Source organism: Penaeus monodon, chromosome 17 (assembly GCF_015228065.2).
Source record: "Penaeus monodon isolate SGIC_2016 chromosome 17, NSTDA_Pmon_1, whole genome shotgun sequence".
Taxonomy (NCBI): domain Eukaryota; kingdom Metazoa; phylum Arthropoda; class Malacostraca; order Decapoda; family Penaeidae; genus Penaeus; species Penaeus monodon.
Genome location: NC_051402.1, coordinates 4,046,997 through 4,074,496, shown reverse-complemented (window position 1 = coordinate 4,074,496; position 27,500 = coordinate 4,046,997). Strand labels below are relative to the sequence as shown.

At 32.7% G+C, this 27,500-nt stretch overlaps 2 protein-coding genes across 2 annotated transcripts in view; one reads left to right on the top strand and one right to left on the bottom strand.

Moving 5' to 3' along the window:
* LOC119583201 (RILP-like protein homolog) overlaps window positions 1–16,787 on the top strand; it is a 26,515-nt gene extending 9,728 nt beyond the window's left edge. The window contains exons 6-8 of the mRNA XM_037931678.1: window positions 3,844–3,963; window positions 6,771–6,869; window positions 11,969–16,787. Of these exons, the coding sequence (XP_037787606.1) occupies window positions 3,844–3,963; window positions 6,771–6,869; window positions 11,969–12,050 (301 nt within the window). The 3' untranslated portion in view covers window positions 12,051–16,787. The remainder of the gene's footprint in view (window positions 1–3,843; window positions 3,964–6,770; window positions 6,870–11,968) is intronic.
* Window positions 16,788–19,899: 3,112 nt separating this feature from the next.
* Window positions 19,900–25,518, bottom strand: LOC119583484 (ATP-dependent RNA helicase DDX3Y-like; the record flags this gene model as incomplete). The annotated part of the gene is given in 5 exon segments (XM_037931994.1): window positions 19,900–23,142; window positions 24,066–24,338; window positions 24,646–24,763; window positions 24,900–25,075; window positions 25,480–25,518. Coding segments are annotated over 5 exon segments (719 nt in total), but the record flags the coding sequence as incomplete, so codon positions are not given.
* Window positions 25,519–27,500: the final 1,982 nt, after the last annotated feature.

Genomic DNA, 27,500 nt, shown 5'->3' with positions numbered 1-27,500 from the left:
ACATTGTTTGATGATCATTTATCTACACATGACCAATGAATGAGTGCCAATCTTTTTTTATGTTATTTTATATTTTCTTTCAACAAATTTTGTCCAATGGATCCCAGTTTTGGGATAAAGCCAGAGTTTGAATTGTTAGATCCAGTGTTTAAGGTTTAGCAACTTTTAGCTCTGTAAACCTAGAGCAGAAGTAAATGCTACAGTAATAGAAATTTGTATGAATAAGTCTCTTCCTTGTAATTTACTTCATTATTTTTAACAAAGAAACTTTCAGTACAATTACTGTTTGCACTTGAAAAGCCTTTATTGTAATCTATATTGTATCAAGAGACCATCTAGAAAAATTTATTTTGAAAATACACTGGTCAAGAAGTAACTTTTACTTCATATTTCCACTAAAATACTGACAGTGCTGACAGAAAATAAATATTTGTATTTACATTTTATTCTTTGTTTTTTCACTCATGAAATACAAATGTGAAGGGCTGGAAGCCATCTATATTATTTTTGCTTCTAGATACCCTTCAAAAATATTTTAAAAAGTATCTTTCAATATATTCAATATCAACGATAATTAAAAGAAAATATAGAATTTCATGAGATACAGTAGTTTTGAACAGCCTTTCCATAACTACATTAATTATGGAAGTATATCAGCATTAGCATTACTGAGCATTGCTTGGGAACTTTATGCTTAAATTGATGTATTTGATCCTGTTTCATGTTTAGCAAACCAGGCAGTTTTATTATCTGCCATTATAGATAAACAATATGAAATAATTTATGAATATGACATACATTTTTACTGTTCTCCTATGCCTTTCATTTTTTTGTGCTTTTTCTGTCACAGGATGATGATGATTAATTTTGCTCTTTCTTATAATTCATATTTGCAATATGCTGTACTATAGTTTACTTCAGCTTGCCATATTTGGGTTTTTGGATATTTTCTTTTTAGAATGATAATGTATATTTTTTATTAGATTTTAACAATTCAGAAAATTATCATGATGTGCATTATCTTGACATGAGGGGCTAGTATTAAGATGAGCAAAAAATGATAAGCCACTAAGAGTTGAGGGCATCTTAATTCCCAATGAATTCTTGTCATTTCAGGCTATGCCAATATTAATCTTCTGTTGCATAATAGTTGACATCATTCAATTAGACTCAAGATAAAAATCAAAGTACACTGGAATGTAGTAATGTTTAAAAGGAATGTCTTAAGTGTGCCTTGAGTTTATCAGGTACCAGGGATTTTAAATTCTGACTTTTGTACTTGGTGTAGTCATGAAAGGGTTGGCTGAACATTGCCAACACCAATAAGAAAAACAAATAATAAATAAAAGACATGAATCAAGACATGTTTGTTAATTCTTTTGAGAATTCAATCTGTTAGAGGAATACACAGAAAACAAATGGACCAAAGATGGTAAGAGTGTTGACTTGTGTGATGCATATTTTTTTGAGTTTTGGTTCTGGTTTATTTATTTATTATCTATTTATTTATTTGCTCATCAAGTTAATCCATAGCAGTGGAACTGCATGTGTCTATTTATGGGTTTCTTGAGTGGCACTAAAATTTATTAGTTATATGGCAATGAAAATTTTTATTAATGATGATGTGCTGGACTCCAGAAATGGAGACAATCTATTTTTATGAAGGTCTTAGTGCCACTCATGGATATGTACAGATCTTTTAACTTTACTTTTCTTACAGTTTATTGTATTTACAACCTGTTTGTGGTGGTGTTCCTCATATGAAAACAATTGTTTAACAGCCTGTTGCTAGTAATGTAGTGTAGATTTTTATGGGTGTATTCTCTACACACAATTCCTTTACAGTCATAAAAACACCTACAAAACAGAACAGAAAATGACATCATATGGTGCTGGCTTGCAAAAGTTGAGGAAAGGCATGTAATAAGGATAATGAAATATACGTTTTTATTTGCATGTTTTTTATAGCCAGTTGTAATCAAAGCATGCAGACAAAAGTAACAAGTTAGAGACTCAGATGAAAGAGTAGCATGTTGATGATCTTATGCTCTAATGCCTGGACAGCAGGTAAAATTTTCTTCTAACAATTTTACTTCAAGTGATCTTAGTGTAGAGAATGCAGTCATCCATGGCTTTTAGTCAAGTGTAATTTCTTTTTCCTTTTTTTTCTTAATTTGAATTTTAGGTTAGTCATTACAGTATGAGCAAAATGTACTTCTTTATGCTCCCTAATAATTTAAACAAAATACTGAATGTTGTCTTATATCAGCATAAATGTCTTACCAGGCTTCCACATTACTGGACTTTGCCATTTTTACTTCTAGCAGACCAGATACTGGGTTGATCATAGTTTTGTTTATAGTTATACATATTTTTTCTCAGTACTTTTTTAATTATAATGTACTGAATTTTATCATCCCCTTGGCTTTTGTAATAGCTTTTGCCCAATGTTTGCTTTATAGGATTAAATAACTAACCAAGTAGATACAAAGCAGAGACTTGAAAAGTACTCTTTGCAGATTGATATGTAAGTGAATTGATGAAGTGAACACATAAATGAATAACTAAATCTCTCTTTTCTGAGCACTGTTGGAATTTTAGAAGTATGAAAGATTCAGCTTGTGCTATTTGACATTGGTGTTCTAAGCTTGTTGAAAAAATTAAAACAATTTTTTTTACATAATGATCATTATTAAAGAATCACTGAGATACCTTATTTTCCAAGCACATTTACTCTCCTAGAATACTTCAGAATATTCATTGTAATCAGAGGAAGAATAGCTCTCCATGGACTCAAAGGAAAGAACAAAGAGAGGTGTTTCTGATCATGCAAACTTTTTTTCTCTCCTTTTCGGCAAGATGTCAATATGTGAAGGATTAGCCAGAATTACCATATGGGTTGTAAGTATTCTGAATATGTATACATTTTTATTAGATAAGTAAAAGGAATGAATAAAAAAAAAAGCATTTGAGGTTTATGATGTATGAAACACTTGAGTAAAAGAGCAATATGACATGATTTTTCACTGTTAAAGAAAGGGAATGTCTCTTTTATGTGTACTCCATTTTATATGATTTCAGCTGAAATGTTAATTTGCATGAGTCTGCACTTTTTGGGAGTGAGCATTGATTAAAGTTCATTGAATGTATTGTACACACAGTTCTTGGATTGTTTGTAAGAGATCACTCCTTTTCACCTTGTAGAGTGCTGGAGTAGTTTGAGTTGGAGAGTTTGTTCAAGTTGGGGAGGGGTGAAAAATAAGACCTAAAATATTCATAAATTTATGATGATTAAACTTGTATATATTTTTACATTATACACACAAAGTCCAGAAATATGAGTGATTTAGACAGTGTCATGTTAGATAGTGGACTGAATAACCCAAAGGTTATATTGTCTTATGTGGGAGAGAATCTAATAGGTATGAAAAAGTAATAGTTAATAAAAAAAAATGCTCTTTTAAATGCTAATTAACAATTAACCAAGCCAAGGTGTGAGATGCATGGGATTGTTTGAATGACAGTCACTCATATTTGACAGACACTGAGTATGTTCTTTCCTCTGAAGGGAACCTTATACTTTTTAAAGTAAAGTAAATTTGAAAGCACATGATTAAACAAGAAAGAGATTTGGCATGCGGTGTGATGATACTTCTGAAGAATGGTTAATTGCAAGTCCTCTCAGATCTGTATCTACTTGGTAAATCATGTGGTAGATGGATCACAGTAGACCTGTGAAGCAGGGAGAGTTGCTTCTAAAGAACCCAAAGTCGTAGAGCCAGTGGTGTGGAGGTCTGGTGAGTGCCATGAGCCACTAGTGAGGTGTGTTGCTTGTCTTGTCAGGCGGAGCCACATTATCTGTCCTCCGGTAGAGATGGTGGATCCGGAGGGGGGGCTCCAGCCTCCTACAGACCCCCTCACACCCCCCCCCTCTCTCTCCGACTCACTTTCCAACGAGATACAGTAAGCACATTTTTTTCTTTCTTATGTTTTTTTGTTACAAGCACTTTATTTGAGTCCTTAGATGTGTTTTATTTTCATGTTTTGTGTTTATAGATATGATTTCCCAGACTTTTGTTGGTGCACAGCCTATTTTTTTTTTCTTCATCTTCTTATCTTGCATATACAGTGCTCATGTTCCTGTATAGAAACCATAAAAAACAGTGACAGTGGATTCAGCCCATGGTGGACCCTCAAGGCTTTGTGCTTATCTTGAAGGTCTTGTCTGTGCACTATATCTCACACTATATACCGAACAAGGTTATCAGTCTTCAATATGCCTGCATATGCTGTCAAGGGAAATTAGGCAACACACAAAGCATTTATACTGAAATTTAGTAAAGGTTTGGTTGTTGGAACAGTGGCACCTATTTGTTAGCAGAATAACCTTAGAAAGAATAATTGTCCAAATGATCAGATTGAGATTCAGGTACAGGCACAAATCTTAAGTATTTTAGAAAACTCAGAGCTCCAATTGGCAAATTTGATACACATTGATATGAAGAGCACAGTGATTCAAATTGCTCTCTGTTACAAATACAAATGCAGGATGTCAGATTCTTTATCTGTAACTTTGTTTCTATATTTTTTCTCCCAGTTTTGTCAAAATCAGTATGTATAGAAATATAGAGTATACAGAAGTGCATGTGAGTGTGCCAATACACAGTAGTGCAGGCCACAAAACACCAGATACTAGAGGTAAGCTGCATGATATCTTAAGGTTTCTGCTGAATACCCAAATGACCTTATTGATTCCATACTAGAAACACATAGTAAGCATAATTTTCCTTCAGGTTATAACTAGTGAAGTAAACAAACAATAATTAAACTTTATAACTGATTTGGAGTCTAGTATGTGACCTTGAAGGCAATAAGCAGAATCAGTGTGCTCATAAAAAGTGACATAAAATGCATGATTTATGTGCATATGCACATAGATATATATATGTACATACATACGTACATGCATACATACATACATACATACATATTTAAATATTTATATACATACATATATATGTAGATACATATACAAGTATATGTATGTATGTATACATGGATGTGTGTAAGTTCATATGTATGTATAGTGTGTGTGCATATATGTACATACAGTATATGTTGTGTTGCCTAGATATGCAAACATGGCTTTAATGAATGTTGCTTATTTACATGAGCTTATGGCAGAAAAAAACATTTATTTACTGTTGTAATGAAAGTGGGTCACTTTAAATATAAAATGTTAAGTAGAGATTTAAGAATAATAGTGGGGCAAGCAAAGTCTAGTATGTTGTATGGGGAATAGGTTTTCTTTCCATTTATGAGCTGTTACATGTAAGAGAATGGATCATTTAGAATCTGTTTTATTTCAGGGGATGAGTGTGTGCTCAGTAGAAAGAGATGTTGTTTGATGATTAGTTTCTGGTTTAGTGTTTGTTTTTCTTTGCTCTTAATAGATATACTTGTCAAATTGATTTGAAATGGCAGAAGAGTTGTGTGTGCACACACACACACACTCACACTCACACTCACACTCACACTCACTCACACTCACACACACTCACACTCACTCTCTCACTCTCACTTTCACTCTCACTCTCACTCTCACTCTCACTCTCACTCTCACTCTCACTCTCACTCACTCACTCACTCACTCACTCACTCACTCACTCACTCACACACACACACACACACACACACACACACACACACACACACACACACACACACACACACACACACAGAGAAAGATGAAATCTGAAGTCATTGGTTTTTGTTCACAAAAGTATTATAGAAGCTACACATGCATAGAATGCACTGTGTTAAGGCACAAACGTGCTTGCATGTTTTACTATAACCTCCCCACCCAAAAAAAAAAAATCCTTTAACCTTTCTTTTACCACTGATTGGCACCTTTTTCATGCAGAAACATTATATCCATACCAAGAATATATTAGCCACTCCTGTTCTGGCTATCTAACTTGTAATGTTTTGTATCCAAATTTTATTGATATTTTTTATCATGAATCTGGGTCATTCTGTTAATCTTTGCCATCTCAAAATGTGGACAATATTTTTAAAAATTTCATGTTTGTAGGTGTTTTTATTCATAACCTCTGTGTTTGTTTGCACACAAAGCTAGGTCTGCTTGTAGGTCATTATACATCTCTCTCATACAGCTTTTCTCATTTTTGTGTATCCTTAGATTTACTCTATCATTATATGAGTCATTATTATCACCCTTTTGTGTTGTCAAATGCATCTTGTTCTTTTTCTGAAATATACTACTTTTTGGTTTTCTCAGTACTTGCTGAGATCCTTTCAGTTGCTCTTGTCATTTTTGCTCATGCAGAAAGACAGCGCACATTTCCCTTCAGTAAAGTTGTATGATCACTTTTACTTGAAATCAGTCTTTGAGTAATTCAGAAGCTTCCTTCCACTCATAATGCCACATTCTTCCATAGAATTATTACCAATCTTTCCTTCATAATTTCTACCATATTATTATTAAAACGTTTCCAAAATTATATTTTACTGTCCAGCAAAACTTTTGTTGGCCCATATCTATCATCATTCTATTGCTGTTTGAGATGGATGTTCTTAAGACTACAAATGCTATCTCTCATTAGATTCTTTCACTTCATGTAGTCACATACCCACCAACACTGGCAGCAGCAGTGGCTTTTGGTAATGAGTGTTTAGCACACTCCTTAAGGAGAGTACCAAGCTGAGTGGCTGAAAACAGGATTAATGACTGAATTATGATCTTCCAGAGATGCTGCAGAGGAAGAGGATCCACCAGTTCAAGGTCCCATGCCCTACGAACCTGATGATGCCCCATGGAGGAAGGGAGAATCTGGTATCAGGAAGTTGTAAGTAGCAAGTTCAGCCAAGCCAGTGAGATCTATAGGGAGATATTATCTGTCACTCTTTTTATTATGGAACTTTTTATGTTGTTCATAGGGATGTTGTCAGAGTGGAATGTATGTAGTTTGCATGTTGATATCATGCCCTAGATGGCTATACATTTGTAAAACCTCTTTGTGAAATGCTTATTAGTTGTTAAGTAAAAATGTAAGGTAAAAATTTAAGATAAACTTTGATAACAGCATTTGAATAGATAAATGTCTTGTGTATCTGCAAAGAATTGTAGTTAATCATGATAAATATCCAGCTGTGCATGCACATTCCCAAGCCACTGTTGTATGTGTTAATAGGTAATCAGACTGAATGGTTCCAAGTCTAGTTTATCTTTAAAGTTGGGATAATTCTTTCTTTTAATAATAAACCTCAAAACAACAATATTATAATTATTGTAGGTCTGTATTTTCTTGGTGTGCAGGACATTCATGAATTTGGTTTTATGTATTTATACAAATATGCGACACATGAAAAATAACGGTGATTATGTGGTAATGTGAGCTGTCTTTGTTTAATTGCTGAGAGTCGTGTTTCACAAATTAATCCAGACTAGAAATGACTTTCCGAACAGAGATTATTTACGAGGAGGTTTTACTGCATGATATATGGTCATAGCATGTTCATTTCATTAGAAAGATATTTTATTTTATCACTGTCATCACATGTGTTTATCATCATCCCCTCTATCAGTATAATTTAACTTTTCATCAGGATCCTTACCATCGTCTTTGCTGTGGTCATTGTCTCCATCATGATTTTGAAATTTAGATTTAGGTGTAATAAATATTTTACTAGAGTAATTATATTTGTAGGTAAATTGATATAGCAATTTATTGTTGAGAATAGAATACCATATCTAGACTTCTACTTCAAACATGCATACTTGAATGAATGGTCTGTACATAGCTAATATCACTTAATTGTCTGCCAAAATTAATATATAACTAGACAAAAGTTTTTGAATGATGTGATCTTACCCATGTGCCTCTTCTATCTGTTTTTATGGATTAGCATAGAAATACTAGCCTTATCTGCTTCCAGTGATGAGTGTACAGACCATGTCATGGGCCCAGTGAAGCAGCCGTCGCACATATTTGGTAACTCTGTATTAATAACACTGATAGCTTAAGGGTTTTTGGTTCTTCTCATTTATAGAAGTATCTAAAAATTTTCACCAGAACCAATTAGAATGTGTTGGTGTTTCACACAGCGCAACTGCCGCTGGGTCCTGTTATAACTTTTCTTCTCAAATGGTTTTCAGCTTTGGGTACTTGAATTCAGTAAGAGAGCGCTTGATAAGTGGTGTAGAAGAGAAGCTTCTGGGCGAAGTGCAGGAAGGAAAGATCAGCTCCTGAAGCTGGGGTAGGCAGGGTCATTACTTTGCAGGCACAATTAACCAAACATTGCCTTATTTTGACTTTTGCTGTTCACTATATTGAAAGTTATGTTAATGTGGAAAAAGGTATGGTGTGCGAGTTATGTCTGCAGGACACTCTAACCTGTTGTTTCTGTAATTTATTTTCTGTTTTTGTTTTCCCAACTTATGCTGTTATTAACAGATTTACTAATTTTCTGCTCATGTAATGTGAGTTTTTGGTACTGCAAAGTATAACATATTGAGTTACTAACTACACTTCAGTCAAAGAAAATTCACATTTTATAGAATCATATACAAACAGTTGGGTATAACATATGTCTAATGAAACATAATACAAAGGGCTAATGAAACAGCTTTACGCAAATGCATGTAGGACGTCATACATGTGCTGTAATCAAATTATTTATTTTACTAAAACTATGATTGTCAAGCTTGTTGTATATATTTACAAAGAGGAATGGATGATAACAGAGGATGAATTAATGATGTAATGCAAGATTTTTTTCGTGTTTGTAATGTTGAACAGTTGTCCCAAACTTCTTGTTGAAGCAATAAAGACAATGAAAATAACTTGAGGAACACTTAAAAATTTGTAATTTAGCTTTCACATAAAAGTTGCATAAGTGTTAATATCTTGCACAATTAAAAAGAGAAATTGTATGTATTGATATATGTATTGAAATTTTAAATTATACACAGGATAATGCCAGAATCAGAACAATATTTTCAATTTAAAGGAATATCAGTTTTTGAGAAATGGCAATAGCTCGGTTATTCCTCTTAGATGTCAGTGTGGCTCTTTCTAGATTTGTATTATTCACACAGTGTAGTTTAAAGCATATATTTCACTGAATGAGAAAGTGCTTTTGCTTTGTAAGATTGAATGGGCACTTATTTTACATCTCTTACACAAATTGGTATGTGGTTGATATTAGTAGTATGGCCAAGGCATTCCCCCTCTCTCCCTGTTCAGCAAAGTGGAAGATGAATTTTAATGGATTTTTTAAATACCTATAAGTAATGAACATAATTTCTATGTTTACATAGCTTTATTTGAAAGTCTTTTGTTTTGGTTTCACTTGTAAAAGTGATATATTTAGCATAAACTAAAAATTCTTATATAGAAGGTTATTAAATTTATAAGGAAAACTAATGAATATAACCTTATTTTTAGTATTTCAAGTTTAACAGCCATGGCTTTCTACTGCCTAAGCATTTATTATCAGATTTCATCTGACAAAAGACACTAGCTTATTTCATTAGTAATCCTCTGACATCAAGTGTTTAGTACAATATACCACTTACTTTGATGCCATGCATATTTTTTTACCTGATTATGTTTTTCTTCCTGTTTTGTTTTAATGAGTTAATACACATATGTATGAACAAGTTATCTTATCTCAATGATAGATATTTGTCTTTTGATAATCAGTTAAACGTAATGCAAGTTTAATTTTAGTTTTTGTTCATTTTCATTAATTACCTAGCATTGCTTCCAAGAAGTGTTTATAGCCAAGTTTTGGTGGTCATCATCGACATCATGAATACATCCTCACTCTCACAAACAGTACTCAAACCAACGTGAACACAAATCACCACATACCCCACTGGTGATAGAGGCTTTTAACCACTGCTAATTCTCTTTCTCTCAAACAACATAAATCACATAACAAACACCAACGTTGTTCCACAACTAGGGTCATTATTTCAGCTTTTTATGGGGGGGGGAGGGCAAGGGTAGATAGGTCAGCAAAGTAAACAGAAATTTAGAAAAATTAATTATTGGAACAGTTGGAACAGGACTTGCATAGGTGTAATTTAGCCTGAAACATTCCATACCCATTTCCATCAACAACTACATACCACAAAAAATACCTTTGAGTAGGCATACACTCCTGGGGTTCTCCAGAGACCTATGCAGACAACATTGATGAAAACAGAGAATCTACAGATGCGCGCAGTCACACAACACTGGCCCGCCTTTAAATCTTTAAAAAAGATGTATATATATACATATATATACGTGCGTGTTTGTGTGTGTGTGTGTGTGTGTGTGTGTGTGTGTGTGTGTGTGTGTGTGTGTGTGTGTGTGTGTGTGTGTGTGTGTGTGTGTGTGTGTGTGTGTGTGTGTACATATATATATATTTATATATGTACATATATGTATATATATGTATACATATATATGTACACATATATATATACATATATATATACATATATATATGTACATATATATATATATATATATATATATATATATATATATATATATATATATATATATATATATATATATGTATATATGTATATATATATTCATATATACATGTTTATATATATTCATACACACATATACATACATTCATACATACATACATACATATATACGTACATACACAGACACATTGTAATATATATATATATATATATAATATATATATAATATATATATATAATATATATATATATATATATATATATATATATATATATATATATATATAATAAATATAATATATATATAAAATATATATATAATATTTATATAATATAATATATAATATATAATATACATATAATATAATATAATATAATATATATATATATATATATATATATATATATATATTTTTTTTTTTTTTTTTTTTTTTTATAGATAGATAGATAGATAGATAGATAGATATATGGGTAAGATCTTATAGAATATGTAAGTATAGTGTCTACAAAAAGTTTATTTTGTTTGGCATTTGTATGAATTTTTTTTATTTTTTATTTTTTTTAGATTTTTATTTATTTATTTTTTTATTTATTTATTTATTTTTATTATTATTATTTTTATTTACACGCATTTCCACCTACCCCCAGTTTCTATGGTTGTTACATATCAAGAAAATTAATTATGAGGTAAAGGCATTTGTTTCTCCCAGAGGTGTATTATGGAGGAATTTATTAGTAAAAAGTTTGTATGATATTTCATTGAAGTGTTACTAAATTCAGAATGGGATTTTGCTATAAAACCATACAGTGACTAGTAAGCTAGGTAAAACAGCTGACATTTTAAAGTAAATTTAAGTGGAAGGAATGCTGTGTCAAACCTATTGTGAAAATGCCCACTTCTTTAATTATACAAAATTGGAAATTACAGAAATGAAGTAATGAAAAAGCTAAACTATAAGAATAAAGTATTATATAGTCACAGAAATTTATTTTTGTATTATGCTTTACACTGCAGTAACTGAGAGACTTGAAATTCTTATGGGTCTTGGAACAAGTCAACACACTCTATTAATATATTCTCTAAAGAAGTTACAATAACAGTGTTTACATATATGTTAGATTTGCTGCATGTTTTTGTTATTATTTTTTTTTTTCCCCCCCATTACACAGTGCCACTACATTCGCATGATAAATAATACTGATTACTAGTAACACTTCTATCATCAAAAACTGTCTCCATATCAAATATCTTCTACTATATTTTGTACTTTGTAATTTATATTTAAATCATTTTGCTGTAATAAACATTAAATGATTATGCCGTTAAAGATTTTCAAGCAAAAGATTTAGATTTTAATAACCTTCATTCTTTTGGTAGTGAGCTTTTTGTGGTGCCCATAATTTGTGGTTCTTACCGAACTTGCTTTTTAATGATGACTAATCTTTTTGCAGCTTCCGTCGGCTCTTTGGTGATGATGAGACCGGTTCAGGATCCAGTCCCAAGAAGAGCTTGCTTAACCTTAGCCGCCCCTGAGGACTCAGTAGGGCCTTGTGCAGCTGGACTAACCTCTGGGCCCGAGCAGATGATCACTAAGAAAGTCCAGCCTTATTATACCTGTCCCTATAAGGATATGATATTCCTGCGTAATCAAAGCCGCATAAGATATCTCTGTGGTGCAAAAAGGGGCATAAATGTTAAAGTATGCCATCAGATTCCTATGAAACAATACTTTGAGAGAACTTCTTCCAAAGCCCCTTTTTTTATTTGTCATCATTGTGTTAGAAGTTTAATGGGTAATAGTGCTGAAAGCTTTTCAGAGAGAGAGACTGAAATAGAGTCTCTCATCAATAGAGGAGGACTAACACTAAATAGAGTAGGCACAAGGTACCACATTTTGGCTATGCCTCAAGCTGCCATTGAAAAAGATCTGAATTTTAGGGACAGTGTTTCTGAAGAATCTGAGTGCCTACCTGACTCTCTGAATGGCTCTTGGAAACAATTAATCTGTGAATTTCATGTAACTGCAAGTGAAAGCTCAGTAAACTGGAATTATTATAACTCTAATGAATCTTTAGCACCCATGTTAAATTTTATGGAATTTTATAAGTCAGTCTTTGGGTAGTTATGTGCATTAAATACGCATTTGTTATGGTTCATATATACTGTTCATGTACTATATTGTTATATGAGATTCATCCCATAATCATATACTGTCACTTAGCTTTTTTTTTTTTTTGGCTGTCATTATAGTACTATTTGATTATCCAAAGAAGTCTCCATTTTGAAGAAACCTATATGAATATTTGAAGAAATATACAAGAGGCAGGATTATATACCAAAGTCATAAGTATATGTAATATAAGATGAATTTGTGTATATGAGTATAGTGATATATTTTGTAATGACTAGAGTGCATATAAAGGGATGTTAATGAGGTGATATTTTACTGAAAGGATTGATAACTATCAGTGGAACATATATTTTAGTGACTTTCTTGGAAAATACGACAATCCATGTCAAGTGTTGTACAGTAAAGGGAAAACCAGTGTGATAAGTGTTTGTTATGAAATCCATATCTGTAGGACTATGTCCTTGTGATTACCATATCATAAATGTTGGCTATATTATGGCTCTGGATCCTGTTGGAGAGAAGGAATTATGAGTTTATTGATGATATTAAGAAGTGTGACTTTTGCTCTGTTTGACCTCCCCTCTCTTATCTGATCTGCAATTATAATTGTTTTACCAGTGTTTTCCTTTGTATATCTCACTGATCAAGATATTGAATAATCTGTATTTTCTTTAATTTTTTTTTTCATTTCTTATATAGGCAGTTATGGATCTACTTTGACTAAGAATTAACCTATTGATAGTTGCACATATGCATGTAAACTTGTATATATGCACTGGCCCCTGTGGTTTTATTTAATTTTGTTTAGATGCAGATGACCCTAGAAGCACTTGGTCAAAAAGGAGTCAGTTACAAAGCCTACATGAGCTCATCAATTTATCATTTTTTCATATTCATTACTGTTATTATTGTTCATATTGGAGAAATGATGATAATAATAGTAATAATAATAATGATAATAATAAAAAAGAAAATTATAATTATAAAACAATAATGATAATAAAGATGATGATGATGATGATAATAATTAATAATAATAATAATAATAATAATAATAATAATAATAATAATAATAATAATAATGTATGTTAATGACTAATAACAGCAATAGGAATGTTTTCCTGCAAACAAGTAAGATCTATTAGGCTTATTAACTGACTTTTTGGCAACTAAGTGCCTGTGAAGCCATCAGTGTATGAGCAACAGTAATAAAATAAAACCATAGTGGACAATGTATGTGTATACTCAGCACCAGTGAATTAGGATATAAAAAAAAATCAAGGAGACATCTGACTTTATTTGTTTTTACTCCCTGCATATCATATGTTTGGACAAACTGCATTCATAAAATGGAATGGAATATAATCCAAGTACATGGCAGTATGATTTAGGTGAAGAATGATATCACAAGGCTAGTGTAGAAAAATGGAGTTGATGTTCAGCTATTTTGAAATTATTATATATTAGCATACTTTTGTTAGGTGTGTTCCAGTTTTAGACTAAAATGATTTGTATGAGGTAGGGTATGTATACCGGAAATGAAACTCAACTGCAGGATAAATTCCTCATAAATGTAGAGTAAAAAGGTGAATATTTGTAAAATTTCTAAGATAACCTCAGAGGAAAAGCATGGTGTATTATTGAACAGAAAGTAGATTTATAAAAGTGGGAATGAAAAAATTGTTTTAAAAAAATATGGTGTAAATAAGAGCTTTTCTGCTGTTGGTATTCTCTGCCACTTCAAATAGTACAAAGTGACATGTTTGTTATAATGATTAAGTACCAAGCATTGGCATATCAGTTTCAATTCATGTTAGAGTAGATAATTTTATTTAGATAATGAATTATGTCAAAGAGGAAACTTCAATTTGCTTTAGTTAATTTTCTGAGACATCTCCATCCAGTGTCTGTCCATATATTACCCATCGAAAATGTCTGAGATCACACTCAATGAAAGTATTGGAATGATATTTAGTTATGGGGATGAAAAGTAAAAGGCTTTTATGCTGAATATATATAATAATTGATAGTAGCAGTACAAACTCCAGTGTCTATATTCTCCTAATTTCTCCTTTGCATACAGGATCTGGGAATAAGCTATTAGCTTTTCCTAAATACTTTAAATAGCTTCAGTATGATTGTATCACTTGTATTCAGCTTATGCATGTTTAATGCACCTCTTTTTTCAGAGTGCTGAAGGAATTATTGCCATTCACCAGATTATATAAGTTCAAGACTTGCTGCTGTTTCCTTGGTATGTAACACAGTATTAAGGCACCAGTGTAAATTTTAGGAATTTCTTTGTTATTGCTGTGAATTCTCAAAGTTCCATTGAAATTTGTTTGAGTGCTGGTATTCTCGTCTGTTAAAAAGCAGATTGCTGGTTGGGCATGAGTAATTCCAAGTTGGTTGATTTCTTTCATTACTATTATTGTTGATCTACATCATAAGGTTTGTGAAAATATTTTATGACCAGTATTTTTATCTAAATTGTCTTCAAACCTGAATTAGTGTTTTGATACTCTTAAGTATCACCCTCAGAGACAATTAATATATATCTAGGTTACTGTTCTGTAATGTACAACTTTGGGTGATGTTAATTGTCTGTGTGTATTCTCATATAGATACTGTGCACTGCTTTTCCTTAGGTTGTTTAGAAAGAGCTGTGTTTTAAGTATTCATAAAAGCAACTGTTGATAGATATTGTTTCAGACAACTTTACACATTTAAGTAAATCTAGTATGCCCTTGAAATTAACATCTTTGTATCATGTTAGCCTCCAGTTATTTAAAAGATTCAGAAGATAGTTTAGGTTGTGCAGTGGTCAAAGTATTATATAATAAAGTGGAGGAAATATCTACTAATGAAAGCTTGTTCTGATCACACAGATAAAACAAAGCATTTTAATAGATATTTTATGTGGTGATTAGTATTATAATATATGTATATAAAGGAAAAAAAAAACGTGATTGTGCTGTTGTTGCAAATTTAGGAAAAAAATTTGCCTATTTAGTGTTTATCCACGATATGTTTATGGTGTAGGGGATTTGGCATGACTTCTGTATCAAGCCAACCATACTATGAGATCCTGAGCAACAATAATCTCACCATTTTGATAAGGATGATAGACAAAACAAAAGAAATCTAGTTCTAGTAAAGATGACCATGTAGCTTACAAACAGTTGCAATCTTCCATTTCATTGAGTAACATTAGTGGTATTAAAAACTGAAGATACTAGTCATAGCAGTTTAGATCTTTACAATTTTGCGTGTACATTGACTATCAACTTGTCTTTTAGATAACATGTGTTATTATTGATTATGTAGATTTTGTGATGTATAACATATATGTGCCAAACTGGATGTTATGTTGTACGTAAGACATGATTTTGCAACTGAGTAGATGGTACATCTGGGTTAGTAAATTATGACAAACATACACATCCTCTTTTTTGTTACTAGTAACATTTTTCTCTCCAGCATAGCTGATGTGGGCCTGTATGTTTCATATTACTTAGGCTTTTTATCTGCATCCATCACTTGTTTTGGTTTAGTACATAGTACTCTAGGAACACAAGCACATTCATAGTGGCCAATAAAAGTTGAGCATAAACTGTATACTTTCAGCATATCCTTTTTTTTTTTTTTTTTTTTTTTTTTTTTTTTTCAAACTGATACTGCTTTTAATTTTTTTCTTTAATGGCATTTTTTTTAAAGCAACAAATAAAGTTGTCACATGCCATTCTTTGGTTTTAAGATCAGCTAATAATGAAGATTATATTTACATAAAAGATGCTAACATTACCATAGCTTGCTAGACAAATATTCATTGACATCAATTCTTTTTCAAAGTCAATGTCGTTTATGTAAAGTTAATCTAGTTTAAAAATTTGTTCATCTACTTAATATCTTTTATTTTCGTAAGTGAAACTACTTTTTTTTTCAAACATATTTCATATATGTTATTTTAAGGCTTTTGTAAAGGTAACACGAATATGGATTCTAACATGTACTGTATTGTGTATATTTCTCCCTAAATGTTTGTTTCATCCATATTACAAGTGTGCCCAGATCATTATCTTGTCTGAACTGATTCTTGTATGGTAACATCTTTTGGGCTAAAATAAATTGCTCAAGTACATGGTTGCTTCCTTTTCCAATATTTTTTTGCTGGCTTGTGTCTGGAACACGATACAGAAACTTGACAGATTGTTAAAAAATAATCAAATGGAAAAAAACAAAAACAAAAACAAAAAACTCTAAACATCTCTAGCATTTCAGAAAAATTTGCAATATATATTATATTATTTGTGACCCCAACTGTAGGCAGGTTCTTGGCTTACTGCCAAGTATGTTAAATGTGTTCAGATTTCATGACAGAAGTAACAAATGAGGAGAATTGTGATGGCAATAATCAGATGCCTTTTATCTGATCCTAGAAAATGAGACACCACAGATGATATGGTCTCTCCTTATTGTTAGCAGAGAAACCTATTCAGCTGAAAGAAAAATATTTAGAGATCAGTACTTAAATTAAGTCAGTAAATTATAATCATTATTATTAACTAGAAATTTAAAAAAATTAGTACATTAGTTCAGTATTAACACCATGTAGCTAATTTAACCCAATGTCAACGGATGGCAATGCCATGTCCACAGTAATAAAGTTTAACTATTGTCTTTACACATAGATGGCTATACAAGTTCTTAGTCACCAAGGAGTCTGCTATTAGTCTTACCTATCACATCTGTTTACCCTTTTCCTTCATTTTATGAAAACTTCATTTCTATTATTTTATTGTCTTTTATGTTATTAACCCTTTCCCAACGGGTACTATTCATAGTGGCCCAGGCCTCGCTGCTGGGGGTTTATATCGTCACCCTAGCATGCGCGACCGCTCATGCCAAATAAAAGCATCCCTTGCCGTTTCTTCGTAATACTACAAGCATGTGTTGTATTTTCAGTTATCATTATTTTCTGAAATCTCTATTTGCCATATTTCCTGATAAATCAAGACTGAAGGATATTTTTGTTGTTATATAGACTCCATAATTGATCATTATTCGCTCTATAGTCCGAATAAAATAAGCAGTGTGTGGCATTTTTTTTTGTATCGTAAAAGGAGTGTGTTAAAAACAACTTAATCACATATTCAGTGGCAGAAAAATATTATTTTGCCGTGATTGTAAAAAAAAAAAAAAACATGGCATGTCCATACATACACCATGGCATATACGTACATGCCCCCGGCAGATAGTCCAGCCATGCCATGGCATATACGTACATGCCACCCGTCGGCAAAGGTTTAATATCTTAATAACAATTTAATAATCATAATATCAATAAGGATGATAATGTCAATATTAAGAGTATTGGAAATAAAAACATTTTCCTGCCAATTCAAGGAATGGGGAAAACAGGATCAGTCACTAGGCCAACTGCTGGCTGAGCACATGTGAAGCCATCTGCATGTAACTAAACTGACTAAAATCTAAAGAGGGACAGTATATAAACCCACTGACATTGGGTTAAAAGGCATGTGGAAGTATTACACACTAGAGATTGATTTGCATTACCTATATAAATACTTAATTCTTATGGATAAGAAGAAAGTAAGGATAACAGTGTAAAATGTAAATGTTGATTTTACATACCCTGACAATATCACAATATAGCAACAAAGTGTAATTATGTGTAAAACCTAAAATGGCTCTTAATTCTTAGGCACCCCAGTCCCTTGCTCACTGTCATTGTGAGGGGCTTAGGAAACAAGAGGCCCAATGTAGGGGATCATCCTTGCCTTGGACCTTGCATGGTCTTTTCTTCTCCCCCTTTTTTTTCCTGCTCTTCTCCATTCCCTTCTGTCCACTTTATCCTAATTATTAACTCATTTTTACCCTTTTTGCCACATTAGTGGCAATAACCTTAGATGTTGACAAGGCAGAAATTTTCCAACAAATAATATAAATTAATCCTTAGGCTCCCTAAGTTTATATGTAGGTTGAAACATTTGTGGGCAATATATAAATTTATTTATGAAAAATTTCTGCTGCATCAACATACAAGGTCATTGGTGGTGTATTCAAAATACAGTGATAGAGTGGGTCAAAGCCCCCAGGTAAGGAAGTTTTTGGGTTCATTTAAGCAATGTTTGTGGATTTCCAGGCATCAAAGGTCATACAGCTTTATGATAGAGTATTGTAGCTAAAAGGGGTAAAAATGAGGGATTAAGAACCAAGGTAGGGGTAATCCGCTACATTGGGCCTCATTCCCTGTCTCCTAAGTCCCATGACAACAGGAAGGGACTGGTAAGCCATTATACACAATATCTTTGTCTTGGTACTGATGTGCCAGATTTCTTGTTAAACATTTGTGGAAATCAATTATACTGTTTCTGTTGCCCATTAACCCACTCACAATAGGATGTCCCTTATCACTCTGAAGTAGACTATCCCTCATGCCAGGATGACATGGGTGGTCAACCCTGCTCCAGCTTGTATGTCCCTGGTTGTTTTCATTGAAGAGAAGTGCAACAGTAGGCTTAAAGCATCTTTTTAGGCTTATCTACAGAATTGTTTATGCTGCAATGAAGAGCTTAGAGATTAGGGTAATCTTAGGTTTTCTGCTATGCTAAGTTTTCCCATAAGATGCTGACTGTGCAAACCTCATCTCCTGGTTTGATATGGCGCTGGGGGCTCCTGTTGTGAATACGGTTTTATTATCCTTGGTAGAGGACTGTTACTCTTTTCAGATCAATTTTCACATGTACATGATGCCATAAGCTGTGGTACTCACATGATTACTCTGGTTGAAATTTCCACTGCCTGCTCTCCAATGTGCTGGATGTATTAGTTCCCGCTCTTTCAGAAGTAGACCTAATCAAAGAGTGACATGATTAGCCAGTTACTGGTGGGCCACGTGTATCATAACAAAATGCTTGATCTGCCAGGTACGGCTATACGCGTAGTGATGCGCTAGAGCGCGTCGAGCAGGAAGTTCTGCTACATGTAATGGACTCCCACTCCAAACGGCAGGATGGTTGCCAGAAATCACCTCTATGATGCTGAGAGATTTCTAATACCATCACTGGTGGATTAAAAAAATAAAGATATCATGAAGTACTTCCTCCTTCTGAAGAATTGGTATTCAAGTCACCTAATATTACATCCAAACCAAAATTGAATTCCATAAGGAGCTGCATGAAAAATACAGATTGAACAAAAAATTTCAAGGCAACAAAAAGTAGGAAATAATATTTTACTGTTTTTATTTGACTTTAAGAAAGCTTGAGTACATCTCTAGTTCATAAATGTTCTAAATGCCAGAGTGAATATAATAGTAGTAGACTTTCAATTTGCCATCCCTATCAATGTGAGATCTCTCCTTAAATCTCTAGAAATGAGAGAAATAAAAAATAGCTTGCAATCTTGTATAAAAAGACAGTACATTTTATCTACACAATATTTGGCGCAGAGACCCCCCCGTATATTTCCCCAATATTAGGTACACTTTCTTTCCATGGGAAATGTTGAGGACCACTTCCTGACCTCCCGGAAGAGCTAATCAAGCTCTCGCAGGGCCCGGAAGATGACATTGCTCTTCCTTGGTGGAAAGTTGATCCCTGGTACCTCTTGCCACTGCCAACAACTTCACCATAACATACTTCAGCTGAGGTACAGCATATTATAATACTAATAACTGCCACTATTTACTACCTTTCAAACCATTGAACGTCATGGCATAGTTGGCAGCAGTAGCAGGAGGTTCCCTGGCAACCTCATGTGTAGGTTACCGGTATCTCCACATGCTTTAAGTGTCACTTAGCTGATTAGGAAGCACATCCAGTGCCCCAGGATCAATTTAAGTTGGTACATTGATTTCTACTTTATACAATCTGAAAACTCCTACAGTCTTTGTTTGGCTAGAATCCCACACAAGCAGTTACATAAAATGCACAATCTGTACATTTATAAATCATTGTACCATGAGTAGTTAAAATTTTGCACAATTTATAGTTTAAATACCCTAGCTAACAATGCAGCTTCCCATACTTGGGAGCAGGAGCAGTGCTTATATTAAAACACCAAATTATTTGTGAACACAGTAAATATCTTCTTGACAGATCATTGTGCTACCAACTTTGTACCTGATCAAAGCTCCTGGACAATATATTAAATTCTAGCACCGTGATACAAGGAGCTGATGAGATATATTAACATGAGAAATGCCCAAACATTCAGATCTATGGGCAATCAGTTTTGTTCACTGGGAACCAGGAGCCAAATTCTTCCGTACACACACACACACACTCCTGCCTGTTTACAATGAGGAACAGCGCGCCATCACCGACTAGAGTTAGTCTGAGGTGAGCATAAGCATGACTGCTTATGTCAGCATCTATAATAACAAATATGGATCACTAAATAAAGACAACATTTGTACATGAACATACAAACTAACATATCTTTGGCAATACTCAGGCTATGACTGAGATTACAAGAAATATAACTATATAACCATTTTGTGGAGGATCATGATAAAAGTGGAATGTGGGCTGTACCTCTGACTGTTACCAGTACTTGCTGCAACCCTGCTAGTGCTTGCCAGGGAAGAGCTGGCAGCCCTCTGCCGGGGGCGCTCTCTGCCACAACCCAAACCTGGCCCCGCACCCTACTGCCCGCCTCATCACGGGCATCAAACAATATCACAGTAATAATGGCAGTGTTCGCCAAAGTGAGTCCAGGCACACACGGCCTTCCCATAATTTACATTAGTTTGACTTAATATCTAAGAAGGCTGCAATGTGCCACAGCGATTCTATATAAGATGCATCAAATGCATCGCTGCTGCTTATCAGCGATGCCTCCCTGCCCAGTTTGTTACATTACCAGACAGGAACACATTTGTCGAACACTGGGTAAGCCTATGCCCTGAGATTAGTCAGGTGATTTGTATGACTCAGGGATGGATCATTACTGCAACAATGCTAGCCACTGCCTTCAGGAGACCAGGCTTGAGTGATGCTGCGGCCACGTGTTGCGGCTCTGGCCGCTACTGTGTAGAGGATGCTGTATCCAGCACCCGAGTCCAACCGAACTAAAGTAAAAAACTGGTGGGTCTTCAAAATCCAGAAGGAGAGACAAAGACACATCTCCATGCAGAGCCTCTTTAGGAATCAATCCCTTAAGTCTTTAAAAACATAACTCATTTGGAATAAGTCCAAATGTAATCCAGACAAGTTATAAAGTTAAGTGTTCCTTCTGAGCAACAAGTAAGTAAATTTGAAATAACTGCAATCACAGCTGCTCCAGAGGCTCATTCAACACAACAATCAAAAGGGACGGCAAAATATCAAATCATCAATTAAACTTCCCAAAAGCCATGCTACAGAAGTCTACAATTATAATACCTTAATGAACGCAACAGAGTGCATGTTGCCGTTGCCTGGGCGGTTCAGTGATTTTCCAATGTTTAATGATTTTGCTGAGGCTGTATTCACTACATCTCACCCAGCAACACAACTGCTACATTACATATTAGACACAAAAGTTAACAGCAGCCCAATCCTGGCAATGTGGGGCATCATAGGGATAAAACATTATTCACAAATGACCTCAGTTTCTGCATCATCTCTGTATCACATGTAACTTGAAAAAAAGGGTCTACAAAGTCCTCAGTGCTACACAGTGGAACATGGAAGTTTAAGCTCCATGCTAAAGGTTGAGATGGGGCTACATTTTACTATTTAGCCCCCCCTCTTGATTGCTAATAATCACACAAAAAAGCATTAGAAACATACATGTTCTCCTCTAAATAAAGTCAGTATTATTTGGTATGATGCAGACTTCCTGACAAAAAACATCAAGATATTTGCTCAGTCAAGTCTAAGGTCAAGTATTCAGAGAAAAGTTCCAAGCCTGTGACATACCGAAACTTCAAGCTTAAAAAGAGAACCCCGCATCATAAGTGGTTCACATTTCCTTTAAGACAGCAGGTTATGGGCATTAACAACACTTAAAAAGTTTGACTGCTGCTGAAACTTTCTATGCCACTTTGTGGTCACTTGTTACTGGGTACAAGTACGGGTTACAATATAAAGCAATACACAATTCTGGGAGTGTCTTTCAAATAATGATAATATCCAGTTTCAAGCATGTTCCATTCTTTAAGACTGACCTCTTACACATGTCAGTATAGGTAAACTGCTAATTAACAAACACTTCCTGCTGTGGCAGAAATACCTTATATACTAATGAGGGTTTACACTACCCTGTCTAAACTAAAGAAAAAGCAAACACTGCACTTCCACTAATGGTACAGTCCCAGGTGTAACAAGTGTTGCACAAGGTGGCAAGGTGCCACAGATCCTGCTGCCAGGGCTCAGTTACCCCCCCACCAGTCTGTCCCTGAAGCGCCAGAGGTGTTGTAGCTATTGTAGCCTTGGCTTCCACTGAAACCTCCATACCCTCCATAATGATTGAAGTGTGGAGCAGCTGTTGGAAGAGAAATGTAAAATAAAATTAGTGGCTGTTTTCTATCTTGTGTGAATTATTTAGTATAATAACAAATCTTTCTGTTATTGTTACATCATAATAAGCTTTGTGATGAGTAGTAATGGCGCAACTTTGCAATATGCTATGAAGTTAAAAGACTGGTTATGTTCTTTTACAAATAACTGGACAGTTTTTATGAAAACCTGTGTGGATAATATGCATTTACAATGAGCACTATTTCTTAATTTCCTTTACCTCTTGGATCCGGGTGATGAGACCATCGCACACCATGGAAAAATTTGGCTGAGGGCCATGGTAACAATAATGTGCCTTCATGAGAATTTCAGATGAAGGCTGGAGTGACAGGAATGTCTCACTATGAGTACACAAAGCTCCTGAAGGCTGATTAGACTTAGTGGGCATAGAGAAAGGGGCTCCTGCATTACTTCCATCAGTAAATAAGTGTGAAATGTACCATCCGTGCACAATGACTCCTCCAGGGAGGACAATATTCCCATGCTCAGGATCCTATTCCTGCCCACCATAACTGGTGGCACAGGTATTACAGAAAACTGAATATTCCAAAAAAGAAAAAACGAGAAATAAGTCCCAGTTATGGACTACATAGAGAGATGATCTGGAGTCTGTACAAGGAAAACAGTTTATTAACATCTGGATAAAGCATAGCAAATTACAAATATAGGTAAATAGGGGGGGGGGGGATATAAAGAGCTATTAACATTGCAAAATGGAGGCAAGGAGTCTTGACACTGCACAAGAGTGTTCCTGTGCACCTGGCCTACAAGCTACACACCTGTGAGCTGCCACTCCAAGCAAGCCTAATGCCTAGATTTTGGAGTATGTGCAAGCAGCGAAGCACCCGGATCCAATAGGTGAATTAATTCACTGAAAGCTAGACTCACCTCCACCAAAGCTGTTGAAGCCTCCACCTGGACGTGCAGGCCCTGCAGTGTGGGGGCCCTTGTTGCGGTCGGCCTGACGGTAATCTCGGGATCCAAAACCTCCACCGAAGCGCTTGGCTCCTGCGCGGCCTCTTCCTCCTCCACCTCCAAAGCGTGCTTCAGAGGCAATAGCCTCTAGCCACTTAGGAAGCTCCTGCTTGGCCTCTTGTAAGAGTTCTACCAAGTCACGTACCATGTTGCGATTCTTGTCATTGAAGAAACTAGTGGCAAGGCCTGAAATATAAGATATTTTAGGGATAAATAAATTTGGATGGGTAAATTAGATTACACTATTAAAATTAATTCTCACCTAACTTCATTTCAATTTTTTAAACAATAACTGGTATACTGTGAAGTAATATGATAAACAGATCCTTCATATATCCTGCAAGTTAAATGTAATGTATGACAACTGAAAACATCAACCTTCTTCAGTGTACTGAAGCAAATATTTCCTAGAAACTTTGTACTTGGATTGGGTACACTTTGGAAATATCAAGGAAGCTGAACCTTCCTTCTAATTAGATAATGATCAACTTACCAAGGTTACCCATACGACCAGTTCGACCGATACGGTGAACATATTCCTCAATGTCCGATGGCAGATCAAAATTAATGACATGCTTAACATGTGGAATGTCCAAACCACGAGCTGCCACCTGCAGGAAAATATGAACAAACGTAAAGAATATATGGATTTATATTATCACAAAAAATAAGTTTTCTATCAAACAACTCATGTACATTCTCTAAAAAGAAATGGCCTTCATTTATAGCACTCAGCTTTTTACTTACAGCAGTTGCCACAAGGATAGGGCACTGGCCAGAGCGGAAGACACGAAGAGCATCCTCTCGTTCACGTTGGCTTCGGTCACCATGAATGCTCGTCACGGGGTATCCATGACGGTACAAGAACTCCTCAAGGGCATCTGCACCCTTTTTGGTCTCAACGAACACTAACGTCAGGGATTCTGTAGGAACCGGAGATATGTCTGCATTGTTCTTGTTGAGATGCTGACAAAATCAGGGTTACACACAACGAACAGATTCCTCTAGAGAAGCCTCATGGGGCTAACCAATCGCCGTGGCAACCAAAGAAGGAACCTCATCCACTGCCTGAAATCTGATCTGGTCAAGCCATGGCCAAGTCTACTCCTATTACCAGGATAAGTTATTATCACCAAGTCTACCAAATAAATTTGGTGCATGATTGCCAGACAAAAGGACACAAAAATATAGAAAATGATTGGAGTGGAATGACTTGGCAAAATTGTACTCAGGTTTCTTTTTATCTCAAGGGGAATTCTAATTCCTACAGCAAAAAATGCTTGTGGTTAAAAGCATATTGAAGAAGCAGTTACTTGTAAAATATTACCTTCTCTGCGAGGGGGTACACCCATGGCCATTTTATCATCTGGAATGAAACCTTTATTCATAAAATAATAATACTACCACCTAAATGCACAAGTAAACATCATCAAAGGACTAAGGGAAAAAACACAAAGTTCAAACAATACTGTAATGCTTTTCACTTACAAGATGAACCTCAGTTAATAGCAAAAAAATGAGCACACCATTCAGTGGAATACCTATAGTTTCTTTAGAGATGAATGAAACTAGTTAGGGAACTGGCACAAAAAGGAACACACAACAAGCCTTACTTAAAAAAAAAAAAAAAAAAAAAAAAAAAAAAAAAAAAATATATATATATATATATATATATATATACACATGAATGTAAATGTATGTATAGCATATATTTATTTACACAAGTATATATACACACACATCATTTTATATATATATATATATATATATATATATATATATATATATATATATATATACACACATAAATAACATATACACAAATACATAAATATATATACACACATATACAAAAATATGTCTATATACATTTACATACATAAATATATCTATATACATATACATAAATACATATATATACATATACATATATATATATACATATACATAATATATATGTATATATATATGTATATATATATATTAATATATATGTATATATATATGTTATATATTATAAAATATATATGTATAATATATATTATATATATATATGTGTATATTATATATATGATATATATATATATATATAATATATATATATATGTATATATATATATGTATATATATATATATATTGATATATATTATTGTATATATATGTATATTATATATATATATTAGTATATATATATATTATATTGTATATATATATTATTATATATATATGTATATATGTATATATATATATGTAAAATATATATATATATATTATATATTATGTAATATATATGTATATTATATATTATATATATATATATATATATATATATATATATATAATATGAAATGTATCTCTGTATATATATATATATATGATTATATATATTATATATTATATATATATGTAATATATGTATATTATTATATATGTATATATGGTATATATGTTATATATTTTTATATATATAATATATATATATTATATATATTTTATATATAATGTATATATATAATATATATTATATATATATATGTGTTATATATATATATATATATATATATATATATATATATATATATATATATATATATATATTATATATATATATTTTTATATAAATATATATATATATATATATATTATATATGTTATATATATATATATATATATATATTATATATATATATATATAAGATAATATATAGTAATATAATATAAATAATCTATATATATAAATACATAAATAATATATATAATGTATCATATAAAATATGTATATATGATATATATATCTATGATATAATATCATTATAATAATATATACATATCATTAAATATAATTAGATATATATTAATAAGTTATATATTATATATGATATATAATATAATAAATATATAGTAATATCATATAATAGAATACACAACATTATGTATACATATAATAAAAAAAAAAAATAAAAATAAAAAAATATATAAAAATAATAATATATATATATAATATATATATATATATAATGTTAAATGTAATTATATATATATTTATTATATATAAGTATATATATCATATATTTAAGTATATATATATAATATTATATATATATATATATAATTATATTTATATATATATATATATTATATATTTTAATATTATATTATATATATAGTATATGATGTATAGATATATTTACATATATATATTATTTATATATTTATAATTTTATTATTTAATATATTATATTTATATTATTATTATATATTTATTGTATATTATATTTTATATTATATATATATATATATTTATTATATATATATATTTATATAATATAATATATATATATATATAT